The following is a 20,836-nucleotide window of genomic DNA, read 5'->3' on the forward strand; positions in this document are numbered from 1 at the left end:
GCAGCGTTGTCTAGTGATTAGAGCAAGGGGCTGGGAGTCAGGCTTTCTGGGCCCTGCACCTAGCTCAGCCGCCAACCCCATTGAATGATCTTCATTTACCTTCTTGTGCCTCAGTTTCCCAACTGTAAAGTTGGACTAGTGATATTGCCCTGCCTCCCTGGGGGTGGGACCGGTGGGTCGATAGGCTTAATTAATTACTATCTGGGAAGTGCTTTGAGACCCTCAGATGGAAGGAGCTTGAGAAGTGCAACGTATAATACAACCGGAAAAGATATTAGGGTGATCCCAGGTTCCTGCTGGTGATGAAATGAAATGCCTGTTTTCCCATTTGCTTTGCTTGCCTGTTTCTCGCGTCAAGAGGCAATGATGGGTTGTGGATGTTGTATCTTAAAACCAAATGGAGGGAAGATTAGACAGCGGCTATAAATTATCTCAGTTCATCTCCCCTCAACTTATCATTCAGCGGTGACCCTTCTGTTCACCCTGAAAACTCCCAGCCGTTCTTAGTTCTGAGCATGTAGCTGTTGGAATGCTCTCAGATCCTTATTTCAAGACTTCCCAGCATAATAAACTCAATTAAAGCAGCAAGAGGACCAATAAATTCACTTAACAATGTAATGGTATTGGAGGCAGGTCTCCGCTAACATCGCCATGGAATATGGAGCTGTAGACATTTCCTACAAGTAATAATTCGCATGACTCTGCAGTGGGTTTCGATAGCGTCTTAGTATAAGTGCAAGGAATTCTGGCAGGAAATCACAATTCTGCTTGCTGTGGCTGAGAGTATGGGGGAAAACGTGACAAGCCCAGAGGAGAAAGAATAGTGTCTGATGTTTTAGGATCTTTTGTGAAGGTCTTCCATCCCTTCATCCCACCTGCTGTTTGGGGAAGGCAGCACAATCCAGAGGAACTAGGGCAATGACGGGAGACATGGAAGAATGGTAAGGGCGTTAACCTATGCCTTGAGAGATGTGGGTTCAAATGTGGTTCTCTGCCTCTGCCACAGATTTCTTGTGTGACCTTGGACAAGTTACTTAGTCTCTCTGTGCCTCAGTTCCCCATCTGTAAAATGGGGATAACAGCACTTCCTGGCCTGATAGGGGTGTGGTCAGGATAACTACATTAATATGCAGCAATTGCTTTGGCCATGTAAGTACCTAAAATAGAAAAGCATCTTCTGTTCTAATCCCAGCTGTGTTCTTGGGCAAATCATTGGCTTGCTTTCATTTTACATCTGTAAAATGGGAATAATGCTCACCATCTCTCCCTCAGGGGGATATAGAATCATAGAAATGTGGGGCTGGAAGGGACCCCGAGAAGTCATCAAATCCAGCCCCCTGCACTGTAGCAGGACCAAGTAAACCTAGACCATCCCTGACAGATGTTTGTCCAACCTGTTTTTAAAAACCTTCAATGACAGGGTCCCACAACTTCCCTTGGAAACCTATTCCAGAGCTTAACTACCTCTAATAGGTAGAAAGTTTTTCCTATTGTCTAACCTAAATCTCCCTTGCTGCTGTTTAAGCCCATTGCTTCTTGTCCTACCTTCAGTGAACATGGAGAACAATTGATCACAGTCCTCCTTATAACAGCCCTAGATGTACTCCACAGTTATCAGGTCCCCCCTTAGTCTTATTTTTTCAAGACTAAACATGCTTGTTTGTTTGTTTTGTTCATAGATCAGGCTTACTAAGCCTTTTATCACTTTTGTTGCTCTGTCCTCTGGATTCTCTCCAATGTCCACAGCTGTCCTAACGTGTGGTGCCCAGAACGGGACACTACTTCAGCTGAGGCCTCCCCTGTGATGAGCAGAGTGGAACAATTACATCCTGTGTCTTCCGTATGACACACCTGTTAACACACCCCAGAATTATATTAGCCTTTTTCGCAACTGCATCACGTTGTTGACTTATATTCAATGTGTGACCCACTGTAACCCCCAGATCCTTTCCTGCAGAGCTGCTATCTAGCCAGTGTGTTTGGGGAAGGCAGCGCTTTGCACTTGTCTTTTTGAATTTCACCTTGTTGATTTCAAATCAATTCTCTGGTTTGTCAGTTTGGTTTTGAATTCTAATCCTGCCCTCCCAAGTGCTTGCAACCCCTCCCATCTTGGTGTCATCTGCATTTTATAAGCATTTTTAAGCATAATCTCCACTCCATTATCCAAGTCATTAATGAAGATATTGGATTGTCTGAACCCTGCAGAACTCTGCTAGATACATTCTCCCAGTTTGACAGTGAGCCATTGATAACTACTCTTTGAGTAAGGTCTTTCAACCTGTTGTGCACCCAACCTACATTAATATCATCTAGATCACATTTCCCTGGTTTGCTTATGAGACTGTCATGTGGGACTGTGGAGCAGGGTTAATTAATTATTGTCTGTATAGCGCTTTGATTACGTAAGTGCTAAGGATAATTATGCCCCCTTTGCCCTTGTGACATCCTAGTCCTCCTTCATGGATGCAAAACATCCAGCAACCTGCAGCCCCGTTGCTGCATGGCACCAATGCTAGAACTGTTTGGAAAACAAGATTTTTCCTGGAAAATTTTGAAATTCGTTTTGTCAAAAATGGAATATTTTGACTTTTTGGCAAAAAGTCGAAAACCAAAAAAAAAATCTCATCATAAAACTGAAAAAACGTGGCCAAAACCCAAATCATTTTTATTAGAAAATGCCCCCATTAGAAAGTGCCTCATTCATGATGTAGTTTGGGTGCCTCGTGCCCCCTTGCTCGTTCAGCTTGCTGCCTCCCAGCAATAGACTCTGCAGCGATCTCAGTAGCCAATCCAGGGGAACCAGCGTCGCAGCATGACATTAGGGGATGCTTTGTTATCCCAGACTACTGCCGTGCTCTGATACAGCTCTTTTCATCCGTAGATCTCAAAGCACATTACAAAGGAGCTCAGTATCATAATCCCTATTTTACAGAAGGGGAAACTGAGACACAGAGAGAGGATGTGATTTGCCAAAGCACACCCAGAGCCAGGAATAAAACCCAGGTTTCCTGAGTTCCAGTTCAGTGCTCTGTCCAGTAGGCCATGCTGCCTCGCAGGAGCCATGCATGAGGAATACAGCAATGGCTTTGACTGCTTGTTGTAAGACCAGGGATATGTCCTGGCCAAAGTCTAACTTAGGAATTCCCCGTTCACTGTTTTAATGGAATCTCTGTTGTCTCCTGTGCTAAAATGACATTGATGTGTAATGTTGCTGGGAGATGTTAAGCCACTGTCAAGCTACACACCAGAATTGGTTGCCTTTGAGTGGAGGGTGAAGTGATCCCCATTGCTTAGCAATATATGTCAGTAAAGTGTTTTGAGACTTGAGAATATAAAATACATTGTCACGTAAGTAGTTATTTTATTACTACCCTATGTCCATGTCTGAGTTGTTAATGCTGCTGGTTGGAAAAACTGACAAACTTTGTTTTGTCAAAACTGAGGTGTTCTGCGGGCACGGTTTGATTTGATGAAGTTACAGCAGAAACCAGGTTTCCACTGGTTTCCTGCCTCCTTGCCTACCCACCTCTGAGAGCCTGGTGTCCTCAGGGCTTCCAGGGTGGGTGGCTCTGCGGCAGGCTACCAGGCAGACTGCCCCAGGGCTGGGACTCTAGTCCCTTTCATGGAGAATTTTGAATTTTATTCCAAATCTGAACAAAACCAGATTTCAAAATACCAAAATCCTCCTCCAAACAGAATGACCTTTCTCTGCCCGGCTCCTGTCATTAGCAATACCTGGAAAAAAAGGAGGTACTCATTTTTAACAGTGAGTTTAATTAACTATTGCAACAGATTGCAGATCTGTCCATCTGACAGATTAGGCAGGCAGGCATCAGACAGGTAGAGTATCCATCACTTGGCGTCTTTCCATCAAGACAGGATGTTTTTCTAAAAGATACATCTAGCTCCGCTATAGGTTGGGCTCAGTACAGGAATCAGTGGGTGAAATTCTCTGGCCTGTGCTCTGCAGGGATCAGACTAGATGATCATAATGGTGCCTTCTGGCCTAGGAGTCTATGAATAACATGAATTAGAGGGAGAAGAAATAGATTGTTGCTAGAGGGGAGCAGAGCTGTTTCTAAACGCTTGTTTTTCAAAGCTGTGGCATGAGGCTTTGGTGTCTTTTTAAAGCGAGAGCCAGTTAAATATGGTCTTAAAATAGAGCGAGTTCCTAAAGGCACTGCACTTTGCTTAAAAGCCATCACCTTTTATAGCCAGAAGCCATTTCTATTTTGCCCCCAAATATTAGGCGTTAGGGAAATCCAGTCCTCTTCTTGGACAGCTCAGCAAAAAAGGGAACAATATTTATATCTCTACACCGATGGGCAGAAAAATAGCCAGGGTCAACAGCATTGTTTGCAAGGCATGGGTACAGAGCAGCCTGAGGGTTGCTGAGTGCCCCTAGCAGCAAAGGGGGGGGATGGCAGGCTTCCTTGGCTCTGTGAGCCTGTCCCTCCTGCACATGGGTGGAGATGGATAGCCCATCAGTCCTTTCCCTGAAACGCCCTCTGCAGGTGCAGAACATTTTGGAAGCATCTCCAGCTGAGATCAAGTACAGGAGCAGCCCCATAGAAATAGAGTTGGGGGTGGAATGGGTATAAAACCACAGGCCCTGTAGTCTCCACCGGATTGAAAACCCGGTGGGTGTATCCGCAACGGGCCACTTATTGGTCATGGGTCCGTGTAAAAATCTGCTACAGTCTTGCCCCTGAGAAACCCTCTGGTCCTGCAGGAAGGGAAGGAACTCAGTGCTGTTCACCCTGCAGGGGAAGAGGAATGTTAAAGGGCACAGTCTCCAGATAGCCCAGGTCCATGGGTCATGCGGACTGTCCAGACTGAGCGAGCTGCAGCTGGGCCCATTGCTGGCAGAGTTTCTCCAGGGTTTCCCAGAGCGGTGTGGGCAGGGGTCTTTTTTTTTTTTTTCAGGCTAGCCAAATCGTGCTATAGAAACATCCCTCCCACTCTTCTCACCATGCACTTCAGCTCCTAGGCAGGTAGCCTGGCTGGACTAGAACTCCATCCAGATCAGGCAGGGAAAGCAGCGGGTATCCTGCTAGCAGCCATGGGGTGTACAGGAGAGCTTTGCAATGTGCTTCATTCACACCATGGTGCAAACTCCCCTACCCGTGTAGTGAGAGTGTGACTGTGAATGGACCTGGCCTAATGCACTTTGGGAAAGGACTGAGGTACCCTGGCCAGCCGGCCGAGCGCATCCACACAAGCCTGGTAGGGGGAGCAGACCTCACTCTCTCTGTAAATAGTTTCTCTCTTCACTCCACCTTCCTGGGAAGCTTTTCTAGCCCAATTAACGGTGGGTCTCAATTTCTATCTCCTATTTATAAGGCCCTGGCGTCTTAATATTTCACCCATCCTGCAAGGGGAAGATCTTTTTAGCAGGAACTCAGTGTTACTCAGTGGACTTCACCCTGCAGGGCGGGCAAGCTTCAAAGATGCTGGGGCTCTAGGACGTGCATTTTGAAAGTTCTCCAGGCCTCATGTGTTTGGTGAACTGTTCATGTCCTAGCTCATGTGGCATCCTGAAAGCTTGAAGCCCTTGTCTCTGGCACAACAAGCAGGCACTTTAGAAACCGGCCAGGGAAGGGTTACAGACCCAGCAGCCTTCCTCTGAAAAGCTAAATGCGAAGGGGGCTGGAAATGCCACTGCTGCTGGCTGGTTATTGACAGAGCCCTTTGGCAGGATTAGAAGCTTAGGGGGCAGCAGCTGGAGATCACAGAAAGGAGGAGATGGTGATATTTCAGCAGCTCCCTGTGGAGCAGCTTTCCATTTCGATGCAGGAAGAGAAAGGGCAGTGGGTATGGAGGCCAGTGCACCGCCGGGGTAAGAAGGTGCAGCTGAGCGGAGGTGCTCAGCCCCGGTCTGAATTTGGCCCAATAACTGTGTCCCCCTCCTCTGTCGGATCAGGCGGGTGCCTTTCTTGTTCACTAGGGGAGGGGATGGAAATTCAAGTTCCCTAAAATTGTCTCTTCCTGAAATCACTGATACCCACCCTCCGTTGACACCCGCTGTCCCATCTCCAAGATGGCTAACCCTTCATAAATCAACCTTCCTGAAATTCCTGCCCCATGGCTAGCCTGTCTGGGACCGAGGATGAATCCCCCTAATACCTCTCCATTGATGGGGCTGTCTGTCCCCAAGGCCTAATCCCCTTGAAATCCGTCCTTCCTGCAAAATAACCATTGGCCCAGTCCTGGGCTAGCTGGGAATGAGGGCTCGTTGCCCTGAAACAAGGGCTTTCTGCTTTCTAGTCCTGCTGGTCTCTCAGGCTCAGGAATGGGTTTCCATGCTAACGCTTTCCCCATTGCTATCAAACCATTTCTGTTCACTTCCTCATACTCCCATCACCCCTATTCCCCGTCCTAAAGCTGGAAAGACTGAAAGCACTTTCTTCAAATGTTTTCATTGCCTATAATGCTTTTAATTCCCTCCTGGGCCTATTTTGGAAGTGTGTCCTCTAACGCATAGTTTCTCAACCTGTGGTACACGTACCCCTGGCGGTACACAAGACACAGGCAGGGGGTACCTGGGGAAAAACAGACTGAAGGGGAGGCGGGCGGCAGCCCCCGCTTCCCACCCAGTCACAGCTCCCAGCTGGGAGGCAGTGGCAGCCATCACGGTACCGGGAAACCGGGCTTCAGCTGCCCACTTCCTGCCCTGCCACAACTCTCAGCTGGGAGGTGGGCAGCAGCCGCCGGCTTTTGGGGAAGGCGCGCGGCAGCCATCCACTTCCTGCCCAGTCCCAGCTCTTAGCTAGGAGGCGAGCAGTAGCCGCCTGCAACTTGCCTAGGTGGCAGCCTCCCTCCCTGGCTCAAAGCCCAGTGCCTAGAAAACTTGACAACTCTGACAGCCCCAGATTTTACCAATTACCATCTTCTCCTGTCTCTCTCTCACCTCTTCCTCCTCTCAAATCTATGGCAAACAATTTGGCGCGGCGCTTTACGTTCCCCAGCATTGGCACGCCGCTCAAAGCCTCCTAGCTTTGGCCAACATCACCTCTAGCCCAGGTACACACTTGAGTTGTGCACCCCGGTGTAAAGATGGTGACCCTACCCCCACTAGATCTGACATCTGTCATATCCTGGCCTTATATACTCAGCCCTTCTTCCAACATATAGCTCACGTTAATCTGTAAACATACAATCCCATGGAAAATTGAGTGTTGGGAACATATTAAAATTGTCAGAAGTTAGGAGGTACTTGCTACTTAAAAGGTTGCGAAACACTGTCTAACGGGTGCAAGCCTTGGAGCGAGAGCTTTCCCGCAGATGGGGAAATGCACATGTAGCACAGATTCAAACTAATCAAGTGTTTATCCAACAATAGACAACATGCAAGGAGACACAAGCTGTACCCTGCCCCTTCCAGCACAAATGAACAGCCTCATTAATGTGAGGGGAATGAAATATGCTGAACCAGTAGTTTCTGCAGATGTCAACTGCCTCGTGGCTTGACATAATTGCAGAAGGCAAGACCAGTCTAAATATAGGAAGTGGTTTTCGTGGCATTTTGCTAATCAAACGGGAGCTGACTGCTATTCTTTCTAAATGCCCCTGCCATGAGAAGATGGTTCCCACGGGAGTACAGATGACATTTGATTTGTTTCTTAACAAGGCCCCCTTCTGTGCGACACGCTTTCCCTGGTTGGGGTGTGGGCAGTGAGTGAGAGAGTGAATCCTGGTGCAAGTGCCCCGTCCTCGTTATAGAGAGCCCGTTGTGCTTACAGGCTAGGCGTGTGGATCCTGGCAGCCGTGCCCCTCTCCCTCTTCCACAGCAGACAGATCCCGTTGCACTCCTGGGCTGTGCGTGCAGCTCTGGGCGCTAGTACACAGGAGTTCTCCAAGCTCAGTGGCTGGGAAGGAGAGAATCCAGTGGACTGATGATAGCGTGTTGAAGAACATGATTTCTCTTGCCTGACCTCATGGGATCAAGAGGCGTTATGACCACGCTGCGGAGCCCTGCTCTCTCCTTGTCAGTTACGCCTCCAGTGGGGCCAGGCTGCAGGACGGAGATACTGCAGTGACAGGAGCTATTCAGACCCAGTCGTTTCCTCCCCCGGGAGCTCTATCCACCACTGCCCTCCCTCAGCTTTCCTGCAGGAGGAAGTACATTTAAATCCTGCAAGCAGCAGCTACCCTGCAAGCAGGATTTGCTTTGGGTTGGTTCTGAATCAGCGCTCAGCCTAGCCGGGCCTACAGGCCAGCATGTGGCAGCTGTGCTGGCCTCCTTCTGCCCCCTATGACAAGGGGGGAGTACAGTCCCAGTTTGCCACTGCAACCTGATGCCGTGGAGGACTTCCCACCATCCATCTGGGCCCTCTGCCGAGATCTACACTGGCCTAAGCCCAGGATGAATCTGATCATTGGCCTTGTAATTTCCATCCCCTCCACACAGACAAAGTCAAGCCATGCTCCGATACAGGGCCCTAGCGCATTAATATGAGCAGGGACACACAGCGGCCTCAGCCCCCACGTGCCGTGAGAATGACACCTGCATTCATGCTCCCAGCATATCAGCGCCAGGGAGTCCATGCAGCAGGGGCCAGGCATGTTACAGTTCATGCTCCCGAGCATGGAGTGCAACAGAACTCACACGCTACAGGCCACTAGCGCCTGGATTCACACTCAAAGCTGGCAAGCACCCGACAGGGGCCAGGAGGTAAGTTACCTAGACCACCCCGACAGGTGCTTTCAGATCCTAGAGGGCGCTTAGTGCCCGGAATCACACTTCCAGCTGGGAGCTGCTCTACTCAGCAGGGCCAAAGTGGTGGCAAAGTGATGGCTCTGGCCTGGGGGCAGGTGATCAAAGCCCATCCGGGGCAGACACCAACCCCGCTGCAGGGTCCCACCGTGTGTCAGATTTGAGCCCGCACAAGAAAAGAGAGGAGAAAAGTCCCTTTTCCCTGCATTCCCGGGCATTCATTGGCCAGACACTCACTGCTCCAAGCCTCTCTCCCCGGCTGATGTTATCCATGTCTCCACTGCCCTGATTGACAGCCCCGCCGCCCCCTCTGTGCCTAGAGACTAACAAACTAATTGAATTCTTTTGCTAATGTCTCGAGCTCTGTTGATGGCATTGACATATTCCAGGCTATATTTTGACATTTGATAATTAATTTTGGCTATAATTATAATGAAAAAAAAAAAACCAACGCACCCAACATCTGCCACATATTTGCATCTGAGACTGTCTGGTCTGATTTCGGGGGAAGGGAGAATCTTGATTTAACCCTTTCATTGCCCCCCCAAAGATCCAGCCCGCCTTCCCCAAGGAGGTGAAAATATGATTGGGGCAACCGCCAGAGTGGCTCAGCTGAGCAAGGGCAGGGAGCTAAATGCGCCAGGCTGCCAGGGCATGTGGGCTCCTGAAGAAGCATTTTGCTAGGGGGAAGGAGGACATGAAATGGAAGGAGCGTGACTGGAAGCCGTCCGGTGATCTTCTTGCAGTGAAGCTGCGATTCCTGATGGAGGCGACAGCTGCAAAATGAGGGCTGGGAACGGAGAGAGAGCCAGATACAGAGAGACCCGCGCACACCCCCTTGCCCTGTGGACCCCGAACACGGCTAATGCAGACTCGGAGGCAGGCTGGACTGAGGGTGTGGCGGTGGCTATGCACGGCGCGTGCCGAATGGAGACGCATCTCACCATGCAGAGCGTGGCCGGAGCTGCACCGCGCTGGTGCACGAAGGGGGATTTGCTTGACTTTCCCCACCAGGGCAAGTCCCTGGGAGAGGCATCCACACGGGGCCATAGCTACAGTGGGGGGCGGCTCCTGCCCCGTTGCCAGGAAGCCCGAAGTCCAAAGAGTAGCCAGCCTCTCCGACCGCGAGAGCAAGACTCAAAGGCTCAGTGATGATCTCACACAGTGAGCAGCGAGGTCACAGCCAGGTCACCTTCCCCAGGCAGGCTCCCCGCTCACATGTGGGCTCGGCTGCGCCCCACCCTAGGTGCTGGCCACACTCGTGAGCTCCCCTCTTGCACAAGCGCTCCCTCCGCTGGCACGGCCATGCTCCCTGATCATCACCTGGTCCTTGGAAGCCTCTGTCCCCACCAGTCCTTGCAGTGTCACCTCTGAAGACGGCCCAGGCCTGAGCAAAGCAAGACCAAGCCCTGAGAGAGCCTCTCCCCTGGAAGAACGCTTCTCTCACCCTGGTAGCTCTGAGCACTTGATGCTGCATGATCGTTGGCCAAATGCTGCTCTTAACTCACCCGAGTGCCTCCTCCATTGAAATCAATGGGGCTCGCACCCGTGGAACGGCAAGCAGTCCTGTCTCACCTCTCCCGGAGGTTGCACCTGACTGGAGTATCCCCTCGCTCACTCCAGCGTGACACCAATGGCGTCACTTCTGATGCACAGCGGGGTGGGCGAGTTGAGAAGCCAGCCCTTTGGCGTCAATGAAGGGCTGTTTTTAAAGGGCACGCTGCCACGATAAAAACTGTGGGTTTGATCTTTACATCCCTTGCTCCCCTAAAATTCCCCACTGAAATCAACAGGCGGGTCGGGGGCACACAGACGGTAGCAACAGGCCCCCGGCCTCCTCACCTGTGTTACTAAGAGTCCCTTGCGTTATTAAAACAAACATATGTAACAACGGTACAATGCTTGTCGCCAGGGCTTGAACCCACAAAGGTAAAGCTGGAGCTGAAGGACTTGCCGTCCCAGTCAGCACATGTAGTAGAAGCAGCTCCGCTCCCCTATGGATGGCTCTGCTCCTACAGGGAAATGTATAGCACACGCTGTGCAGTGGGCTGCCGTGGAATTAACTTGTCCCTACTTATGGGACTGGTTTTCATTCTGCATTTCCCTCTGCTAGGGGTCGGTCAGTTTCGCATCCTGGTTGCTTTGCTCTCACTGTTGTGTTTGGATCTTCCACACTGCAAGGGAAGCCTTTCAATGAATACGAACCTTTCCGTTGAAACTGAAAAGCTCCATTTGCTGCAAACACTTTTGTCCGTGTTAGATTTTCTAAGATTCATCCTGACCCCCCCAGCAGCCCCTTGTGTTAGCACCTCTGCTTTCCTTTGTGTTGCTGTGCAGTGTGGTGACTCGATGTTTTTCCCTTCCCTTCCTAGAACACATCAGATCTGGAGGGAAGCGGAGATGGATTCCAGAGCAGTATTAATGCCCTGCCCGACATTTCCCTGGTAAGATATTTCACCTTCTCTCTCTCAAATGGAAATGGATGCTGACTGAAGGCACCGTATTCTGCCTCATCTTCGCTAATACGTTCCAACATCACTAACCTGTGGAACTCACTGCAGCAGGATATTATTGACGCAAACAACATAGCATAATTAGGAAAAAGGACTCAGGGTCTGTGAATAAGAATAGCATCCATGGTTACTGTAGCTGAAATCAAAATGACCAGGATTATTTCTCTATCAATCTTCACATTCCAGGGTATATTCAGATTGCTCCTGAGGTCAGGAAGAAACTTCCAGGCCATCTCCTCCAATCTGGGTGAAACATCTGACGCTGGTCACTGTAGGTTACAGGACACCAGGCGACGTGGGTGATAGGCCAGTTTCTAGGTCTCCAGAAGGGGGCAGAAGGGGTCCCATATAGTGGCGTCTAATGGCCTTTTGTTCTGGTTTTTCACAGGACGACGTTTCATCTTTTTCTGAGGAACCGCCCGGCTTTAAGCCCCCACCTCCTTCTGCAGTTCAAGCGCTGGACTCCTCCACCGCCCAGCACCGAAATGCAGTGAAAGACACACTCAAGCGCCCTTCCTCCGAATCCTCCCAGTCAGGCCTCTTCTTCGTGGCTTCTCGCAGCCTCACCCCGCCTCCCAGCCACCCCGAAAAGGACGCAGCCAGCACGGCTTCCACTTTGTCCTCTGCATCCACTGAGGATTCTGCCTCGAGCACCGTCTGCACCGCTGTTTCCCCTGCCACTGACAGCTCCAGGAGGCGCATGGATGCCCACTTGTCCTTGGTCAACCCGCACCCGATAGGCCCCTTCCCCAGAGTTCAGTCTCCAACCAGGCTGAAGAGTCCATCTCCCGAGAGCACCCCAGTCCGTAGCCTCCCAACACCCGTTGCTCCTCTTCCCCCTCCATCACACCCGGCTCCTCTGGCTCCAGACAAAGGCAGCCCGCGGTCAGCGATCAACCAGCATTTTATCCTGGTGGAGGTGCATCAGCCCAACAGCGAGCCAGACCTGAACGAAGTGAGATCCTTACCCCAAGCGCGAGGTGGGTGGCTCTGCCTGCTGGACTGTCTCCGGGGGGACGTTGCCAGGGTAAAGAACTGCGGTACAAATTGGCGCTCAGGTGGTTAATGCTAACGGGGCTTGTTCGCTCGCTCTTCCTGTTTTGCATTGCTTTGTTCGGACAATGAGACTGGTCGGTTTCACTTTTCTTTACAGCCACCCGCTAGTCAATTTCTGTTTCCATTTCCCGTGATCTAGCACAAGGCCTGGCTGTCCGGGTTGCAAACACCATAGTGGGGAGCAGTTTACAGTGGAACTTTCTCTAAAGACTTGCAGTGAGGATTGGGGGCCCTGAGAGAAGAAAAAGGGCCATTCTGCTGTCTCACCCAGGTAGCTAGATCAGGGACAGCTCACTAGCTCCAACTCTGGGCTAGGAAGAGGCAGGAGAGAGCTAGAGGGAAGGACAGGGAGAAAGCCTTGAGAACAGCCAGTTGATGGGGGAGCTTGAGAGCTATCTCTGTAAACACAGCCCTGCTTGAGATCCTCAGAGGTATCTAGGGTCCACACTTCCATCTGGGCCTTTGTTACAAAGGGCTTGTCTGCACGGGGAAACTGGAATAACTATGCTGGAATAAGAATGTCCAACAGGGAGCTACTCCAGAATAGCTACTGCACTTTAAATTCACGCCCTACTTTATTCTGGAATAACTTCCCCGTGTAGACAAGCCCTTCCCTTAAACCATGGGAAGTGGGTAAACTAGAGCAACGACCAATGTGTGTGTGCTGTGCTCAGAGCAATGTTGCCAACTCTCATGATTTTAGTGCAATATTTTGCTGCTGCTCTTGAAGCCCCAGCTGCTGGAGTCATGCTGCTCATGTGAGAATAGCAGATTGCATGTAAAAAAATTCAGTGTCTGGTCCTCCAAACTGTGCATACAAGTTTGAAAAGACCTTTAATAATAATAATAGAATACCTAGCTCTTATATAACTAGGTGTTGTAACATTATCATTACTATTAAGTTTTAGGATCAAAAATCCAGGAGGCAAATGAGAAGAGCCCCACATTATTCTTGTTTTTAATCTCATGATTTTTAAGCTGATCTCGTGATATTTGAATGTTTGGCATTGGCGATGTGGGAAGAGCCGGGAGAGGCGCTGAGCCCGCTTTGCGGGACCCTGCCTCCCCACCTCCCTGTGCTCAGTGAACTTTTGTAAGCCTCCCTGAGCTTTCCAGTGCAATTTTACATGACCTTTAGTGAAAGCCCAGGCTCTGCTAGGCAGCTGATTGCAGCTGGGCTCCTGGGCGAGCCTGGCTGTGTTTGTTAATAAAATCTGTTTCTGATGGAATTTTAAAAGAAAAGAGAAATAACCTTGGGACTTTTTCCATTCGTGTCTGCGCTGAGAAAAGCTTGTCTAGCAAAAAGCTAAACTTGGAGGCCAGATTTAACTAGGCAATGATCCTTTAAACATATGTTTGGGGAGCTGAGGGGAAGTGCAAAGAGGAGAGCAAGGGGAAGTTATCCAAAAGGAAACACAAGGTCCAAAGGGGTAAGATGCCCCTAGAGTTGCTATCACAATGGATCGATGTTGGAGTGTGCCTGACTCAACAGATATTCTACCTCCTTGGACCCCTGCGCAGTCCTCTGTGGGTGGCTGAAGTGTCCCCAGAATCCAGTTCAGGTGTGGACAAGAATCCAGGACTGGATTTCTCTGGCACTTGTGAAGTCAGAAGCCCCGATTCTCCTTGTCACTAGGGCCTGTTTATACTGTCAGTTACTCATTTCACCTCCCAGAGCCCTGGAAAGGGGCCTTCATGTAAATGAGAATCAGCCCCGAAGTTGGTCCTGCTGTCGGACAGGCAGAGAGTCTGGTGATTGACTCCAAATACGGCTGGGGGGAAATGACCACCCTGGCTTTCTGGGCCCAGCTGCAATGGAGTCTCGCCAGAGCCCCCGAGAGCCCCAAAATGCCATTTTCCAGCTTCTCCTGGACACCAGACTCTGGAAACACTTGGTGCAGGTGGCTTGGCTGCCCTCTTGCGGGGCTGTCTGCACACTGCAGATCTTGTCACTGCAGGCAGGCAATGGTGACATGATTTTCTTTTCCGCTCTGTTCTGTATAGGGGGCTGCCTGGCCACCACTCTGGCAGTGCTAACAGGTTCATGGGGCCAGATACAGCCCGTCACCCCCTCCTCCTTGTCACAGATTGATTCTCCACCTGCAGCCCCACTAAGAATGTTGGTTCGGGTTTATTGTTATTTATTATTATCCTTTCAGGAGCACCAGAGGCTCCAGCTGAGGTCAGCGCTGCACTGCGCTAGGCACTGTACACAGCAATAGTAGGAGACCAGCCATGTCCTGAAGAGCCAACGCTCTACATACACAAGACAGACACAGGGTGGAATGACATACCCATGGTTATTCAGCAGGGCAGTGGCAGAGCCAGGACAAGAAGCCAGTTCTCCTGAGTGCTACTCCAGTGCCTTATCCGCTAGCCCACACTGCCTGGCTCACTCTCCTCTGTGCCAGGGGGATTGGTGGATAAGAAACTGACGTTTCATTTCTGAGGCCCAGTTCAAGTCCAGTTCAAGCTCCTGTTAAATGCACTCAGCCTGGACACAGCCCTTGGTCCCCTGATGCTGTGTCTGGCTCCACCGACAGCCCTCTGCTGATAGACATCAGCTCGATTCCCTGCACAAACAGGCGCACACACGCACTTTCCCAGTTCCTGGTACTCCCCTAGAGCGCCTCCCAGCCACTGTCACGGACAGCCTGACTCAGCGCTGCATTCTGCACACCCCTTCCCATTCCTCGCATTTGTAAGGTCCTGGGACGATCCTAGCCAGGGGTGAAGAAGAGGTTTCCCCCAAAGGAACTCTACAGGTTCTACCCTTCCTGATAGGGCTCTGGGAGCTGAGTTAGTCCTGTGCAAATACCCAGGCAGGTTAAATAGGAGCAAGGAAGCTCATAGTCACTAACCTCAGTATCTTAGTACGCAGCACCCGGTATTCTGGGACCCATCCTGAGAGCCTCTTCTAGATCATTTCCCTCCAACAAATGTCCTAAAGACCTGGTAGCACCCTCCTGGCTGCTCTGCTTTGCGAGTCCTCTGGAGCAGAACAACCCATGCTCTGCAGGTGTGCGTGGAGTAGCCCATGGATGGTGTCCTATGCAGCCACCGTCCAGAACAGTGGACGGCCACGCTGGCACTTTGATTGCGTATGTGTGCTTAACCCAACCTGCGGATGGGATTGCAGGGTGCTGGTGTCAGAAAAGAGAGGCTGCGTGCAGAAGCCGCAGGGAGACAATTGTCTGGAGGAATGGGCTAAGGGTGAAATTCTCCCCTGTGCCGCGGGCTAGCCTCTATGCCACATTAGGCCCACTTTGGACCTATTCTGAGGGTTTAAGTAACATGTAGGTCTTTTCCCAGCTCTCTGCATAGGGGTGAATTTCACCTAGATTGTCCTAATAGGTCTTTTCCTTCTCTGCGTGCTGTGATTAACCATTTCACTGCTGCACAGACTGTGACAGGCATTCAGCGGGGGGGGGGAATATGATGCCCCAGTGCAATGTTAAGGGGACATTAATGGCTGCACAGAGCAGCAGCAAAGAGATTGAGCCCTCTGCTCAGCTTGGAAAATGAGATTGCCATCGTTAATGGCAGGTCTATAAAGCTGGCGATTTACACCCAATTTGCAGGTGTATTTCTTTATAATTCATTACCAGTTAATAAATCTCATGCAAATGTATGCAAATTAAGCTTTTTAAATCAGCTTGCCTGACGCACAATGCAAGCTGTGTGGCAGCTCCCTGTGTTTTTTGACGCACGTAAGCGCAGCTCTGCAAAACTAGCGGGCTCCCTTTCTCTGGGGCTGGGGTCTCTGGTTTCAATCCCCTGGGTTCGGAACCCCTGCCGTTTTGCTTGGTGATTCCTTTTCTAACAAGCCTGAAAGGAAATTCTGACAGTGTCAAATCTCACTTGAGACCGTACTGAAAACCTACGAAATTGCAGACTGAGGCCTGGTCTACACTACACAGTCAGGTCGACATAAGGCAGCTAATTATGCCAGTGTCTACACGACAGCCTTTCTCCCTCCCATGTAAGTGCCCCACGACACCGACTTAATAACTCCACCTCCAGGAGAGAGGCCTAGGGCTTATGTCGGTGTAGTTAGGGCAAGGCAGTGTGTAGACACTGCCTTACTTATCTGGGCTGCTGGCTGTCATTCAGGTCAATTTCGGAGCCCTGAAATTGACAAGAAAGCTGGCTTCCAGCTCCACAGCTGAGCTACGGGGTCAAGCCCTGCCGCCACCCTGGTTTCCGGTTGGGGCTGCCACTTGGGCTCTCCACTGAGAACCCTGCTGCCTCTGCGTCCAATGCCCACACCGGGAACAGGGCTACTCCCAGCTGAGAGCGGGTCGGGCACAAGCCCAGGCAGCTGGGACTCCCCCCCTGGGTGGGGGGGCAGCTGGGCTCCCGGCTGGCGTTCTTCAGTCGGTGGAAGCATGCCCGGTGAGGATGCACACCACCGACAGAAGGAGGGTAGTGTGGACGTCAGCCTCCGCAGTCATTACTGCGGTCGCTATAAGTCGACCTAACATAGGTTGACTTAGGTTTGTAGCGTAGACCGCGCCCTGAATGTGGGTCTGATGCACACCCCATGAATTAGCTCCGCCCCGGTTGGCTTGAATCTGGATCCATCTTTCTTCCAGAGGCGGAAGAGGAGAAAAACGCTGTGGTGGAACATGCGCTGGCTGTCAAGCTTGTGTCAAAATCAGAGCTGGGCCTTAAAAAGGAAGCCCAGAGCCGTCCCTTCCACTTGATCTATGTTCAGATCAGGATCCAGATCTGGGCTTAGATCCAAATTTAGAGCCAAATTTTCCAGAAAGCTCAGCACTTTATGTTCTGATGCTCTGACCTTCAAACATCTGAGCACTTGCGATTTGGGCCTGCCTGTGCTCTTAGCCCAAACTGCCCCCCCACCCCACCATATCTGAGCACTGGGGAACTTAGGCCCAACCCCCCAAAGGCGTTTAGGCACCTAATTCCCAATGATTGAGCGTCCGAGCCTTAGTCTCTGGATCTGAGTCTGGAATGACCTTGGCGGTTCCGGGCCACTCTCTAAGCCAGACAGGGAAGCAGCTGAATGTGGCTGTGCTTTGGGATTCCAGCCAGCTGCAAACACCCCGGCCAGCTGCGTGATGCACAGAGAAAGGTGGGGTCTTTGGTGCTGTGGGAATCCCAGATGCCCTTGATCAGAGATTTCCCCACCCCAGGTACCAGTGCAGACTGGGGAATAATGGTGCGCTACTGACATAGGGAGCTTTGCTTGCAAGACAGTGCTGGGTGCAGGGGGTGCCCAATGGGAAAATGAGGGGATGTCCACACTTCAACCACTGCAGGGCTTCAGTGTAGACGCTACTTGCGCCAATGGGAGGGTTCTCGCGTCGGCGTAGGTAAGCCACCTCCCCGAGAGGTGGTAGCTAAGTTGATGGAATCATTCTTTCGTTGACCTAGCGCTGCCTATGCTGGGGGTTAGATCAACTGAACTACATCTCTCAGAGAGACGGATTTTTCACACCCCGAGCGACTGTAGCTATGCCAGTGTAAGTTCCGGGTGTAGACCAGCCAAAGCTTGCGGTGTTCATGTGAAGTTTGCCTCGCCCCCTCCACGCGGCTCTTTCCCTCCTGCTAACAGCTCTGGTCCCCCTCTTCCCTCAGCCTCCACCCTCTCCCAGCTGTCGGACAGCGGGCAGACCCTCAGCGAGGACAGCGGGGTGGACATCGGCGAAGTGGAGCTGAGCGGCAAGGACAAGAGCCGGCAGCAGATCCCCGGGAAAAGCCGAAGCCCCAAGGAAGCACTGAGAAGCGATGGGCCAGCAGAGGCAGCCTCCAAACCGGTGAGGCCCCCAGCAGAGCCAGCGGCACTCGCCTGGAGCAAGAGACAGGCAGTGCATAAAGTCTCCGTGTGCTTCAGACACAAGTGCCGCACGGCCCACGTAGGGAGGCCGGACTAGAACCCTGGGCCCTGCGTGCTCTAGCCGTGTGTCTGCACTGCAGGCAGGGGTGTGACGGCAGCACGTGCAGACACGCCTGAGGAAGCTTTGATCAGCTCAGTCAGATAAGGGAGCAGGGCACAGGCTAGCTACTCAAGCAGAGCGTACTCAGGCTTGCAAAGGGGCTGGTACAGTGCGCGCTGCTGCCGCTTCACTGCTCTTGGGTCCCACACTCAGGGCCCAAGCATCATTTTCTCGGGCCCAGTACAAACCTGTAACACGGGCCCCCTCCCACACACATCCCACAGTCCCTCATCCCAGATGTACAATCTCATGAGCCAGGAAAAGTTTTTTCCTCGTGATAATGGGGGTTGCAGCCTGGGCTGGGCCCCCCAGGTCCTCTGGGCCCCAGTAAAATGTACCCTTTCCCCTGCCCACACTAGCGAGGTCAGAGCTAGCTCAGGTGCGTCTCCACATGCTGCTGTCGCACCCCTGCTTGCAGCGCAGACATCACACACACCCTAAGAATGCAGCCCTTTGCCCCTGGAGATGAAGGAGCTGGTAACATCAGCTGACCCAGCCACTAGAGATCACAACCCATCCCTCACTCACGGGCTGTGTCCACACTGCACAGGGCTGGCGGTGGCATGCAGGGTGTGTGTAGCGACATGCCACAGTGCGTAGCTACATGTGGCAGGGAAAGGCTCTGGCAGGCGGGAGGCAGCAGGCCACTGCCTTGCTCAAAATAGCCGTGTGACTTGGGAGGCGCGGCTCGGGCATTTGGAGGGCCCCGGAGGGCATAGCATGGGGGTTCTGGCATGTCTGTCCTCACCTAAAACACACCTCACTGCCTAGCCTGCTCTTTATCCCTGTGCTGGGGGCGTGCGGTGTCTATGCTCCCCACGCGCCGCCGGAAGGAGTGTGCCGTGGAGATGGACCCATACGCACAACAGCAGGCTGGGACGGGCCAGCGTTTGCGGTACTAAGGTGCCGGCGGCCCAGCTGCAGTGCATAGCGAGCCTCAGGGCCGACGGCCTTTCGGAGACCAGCCCCCTGTGACATCCCCCCGCAGCTGTGAGGACGGCTGATCTCCTCTGGGCTGGGGAGGCACATCTGCCAATCAGCTCCTGCCACGGCTCTTCCCACCACGCCGAGGAATGGGCTTCAGGGCAGTGGCCGTGTCAGAGAGGCGGGATCGCAGGGGCCACACCCTTCTGCCACGGAAAATGGCCCCGTACAGTCACAACGAGGCAGGCCAGAAAGGGTTAAGCTGCTTGGCATGGGGTACCCAGACCCAGGCGGGTCTGGTCTCTCTGGGGGCTGGGAGTGGGGGCAGGATGGCCCGGAGAGAAGGCTTTCCAGCCCTCTTCAGTCACGTTGCTGTTTCTCCCGCCACAGCCTGGCCTTCTGGAGCCCACGTCGTGTCTGATCCGAGTGGCGAAGAGCGCGCCCACCCTGGGGATCGCCATCGAAGGCGGTGCCAACACCCGGCAGCCTCTGCCCCGGATAGTCACCATACAGGTACGGCAGGCTGAGAACTGGAGTAGCTCCATGCAGATGCTCCCCTGTGGCTCTTAGCTCTTCTGAGATTTTCACACCTGGGTTCTTCTAACAGCGACATGCCCAGAATCCAACCTCCCTCCTGTCTCCTAGACCTGCCAGCCTTAGCGTTCCCTCCCCAGCCCCCCGGCAGCAGACGGAGACAGAACGCTGGCTGTTGATTGCGTCCTCCTTCCCAGAACTGGGTGTTGCTGCCCTTCGTGTCTTCCCAACTCCAGCAGAGGCAGAGCCTGTGCTCAGGGAGGGGAGAGTATAAAAGTCAGCTAGATCCAGGAGACTAGGCTGCCCTGGCATTTCCTGTAGGGCTACCGTACTTGGAGGGAAGGCGATTGCAACTGGGGGTGTGAGACACTTAGCCCACAGCACGCTGGGGTGTGAATCTGCCGCACACTTAGCATGCCGAGCACTAAGTGTCTGCCTGGACCCTGTCTCACACTAACCATTCCCTGGTGCACTTTGACCTGCTACTGATCAAAGCGCACTAAGGAACGTAGTGTGCAATAGGTCAGTGCGGGGTCGACTCACACCCCAGCTCGTCTTTGGCTATGCCTGCACGGACGGTGGCAAAGTCGCTGCCATCAGATCGACCTATCTGGATCGACTGAGCGGTCAGTGAAGACCCGCTCAATTGATCCAGAAGTCGACACTGGTAAACCACCCCCTGAAGCGGCGTCGTGCTGCGTCGACGGGAACCAGTCGACCGGGCGCAGTGCAGTGAAGATGCTGCGCAGAAGGGAAGCACAGCAGTCAGCCGCAAGCTCCTCTGCGTAGCCTGCGTAACTCCCGTCGACTGCCGCCGAATCTCCAGGTCAGCGTAGACCAGGGCTTCGGCTAAGTGTCCATGTAGAGAAATCCGTTAGCTGGTTTTTCAGTTCACCAGCAACTCCTAAATAATGAAATAGAAGATTGTTTCAGGTCAAACTGAAAATGAAAATGTGCTGAAATTTTCAGTAAATTGAAACATCCCCCCCCCCCCCCCCCCCCCCAAAAAAAAAAAAAAAAAAAAAAAAAAAAGAGTTTAGGGTCAAACTAAACAGTCTGAGCATTTTGAAACATTTAAAAAAAAATAAACTCCAAGGAGTTTTGAAATGAAAAGTCATTGCAAACTGAAA

At 52.1% G+C, this 20,836-nt stretch overlaps 1 protein-coding gene across 1 annotated transcript in view; it reads left to right on the forward strand.

Moving 5' to 3' along the window:
• Nucleotides 1-20,836, forward strand: part of WHRN (whirlin) — a 98,184-nt gene that overhangs the window by 74,944 nt on the left and 2,404 nt on the right. The window contains exons 9-12 of the mRNA XM_067542160.1: nucleotides 11,089-11,160; nucleotides 11,618-12,209; nucleotides 17,890-18,068; nucleotides 19,563-19,685. Coding sequence (XP_067398261.1) covers nucleotides 11,089-11,160; nucleotides 11,618-12,209; nucleotides 17,890-18,068; nucleotides 19,563-19,685 — 966 coding nt within the window. The remainder of the gene's footprint in view (nucleotides 1-11,088; nucleotides 11,161-11,617; nucleotides 12,210-17,889; nucleotides 18,069-19,562; nucleotides 19,686-20,836) is intronic.

This window comes from Emydura macquarii, unplaced genomic scaffold, assembly GCF_026122565.2.
Source record: "Emydura macquarii macquarii isolate MOO-44397 ecotype Brisbane River unplaced genomic scaffold, CSIRO-AGI_Emac_v2 contig_691, whole genome shotgun sequence".
Taxonomy (NCBI): Eukaryota; Metazoa; Chordata; order Testudines; family Chelidae; genus Emydura; species Emydura macquarii.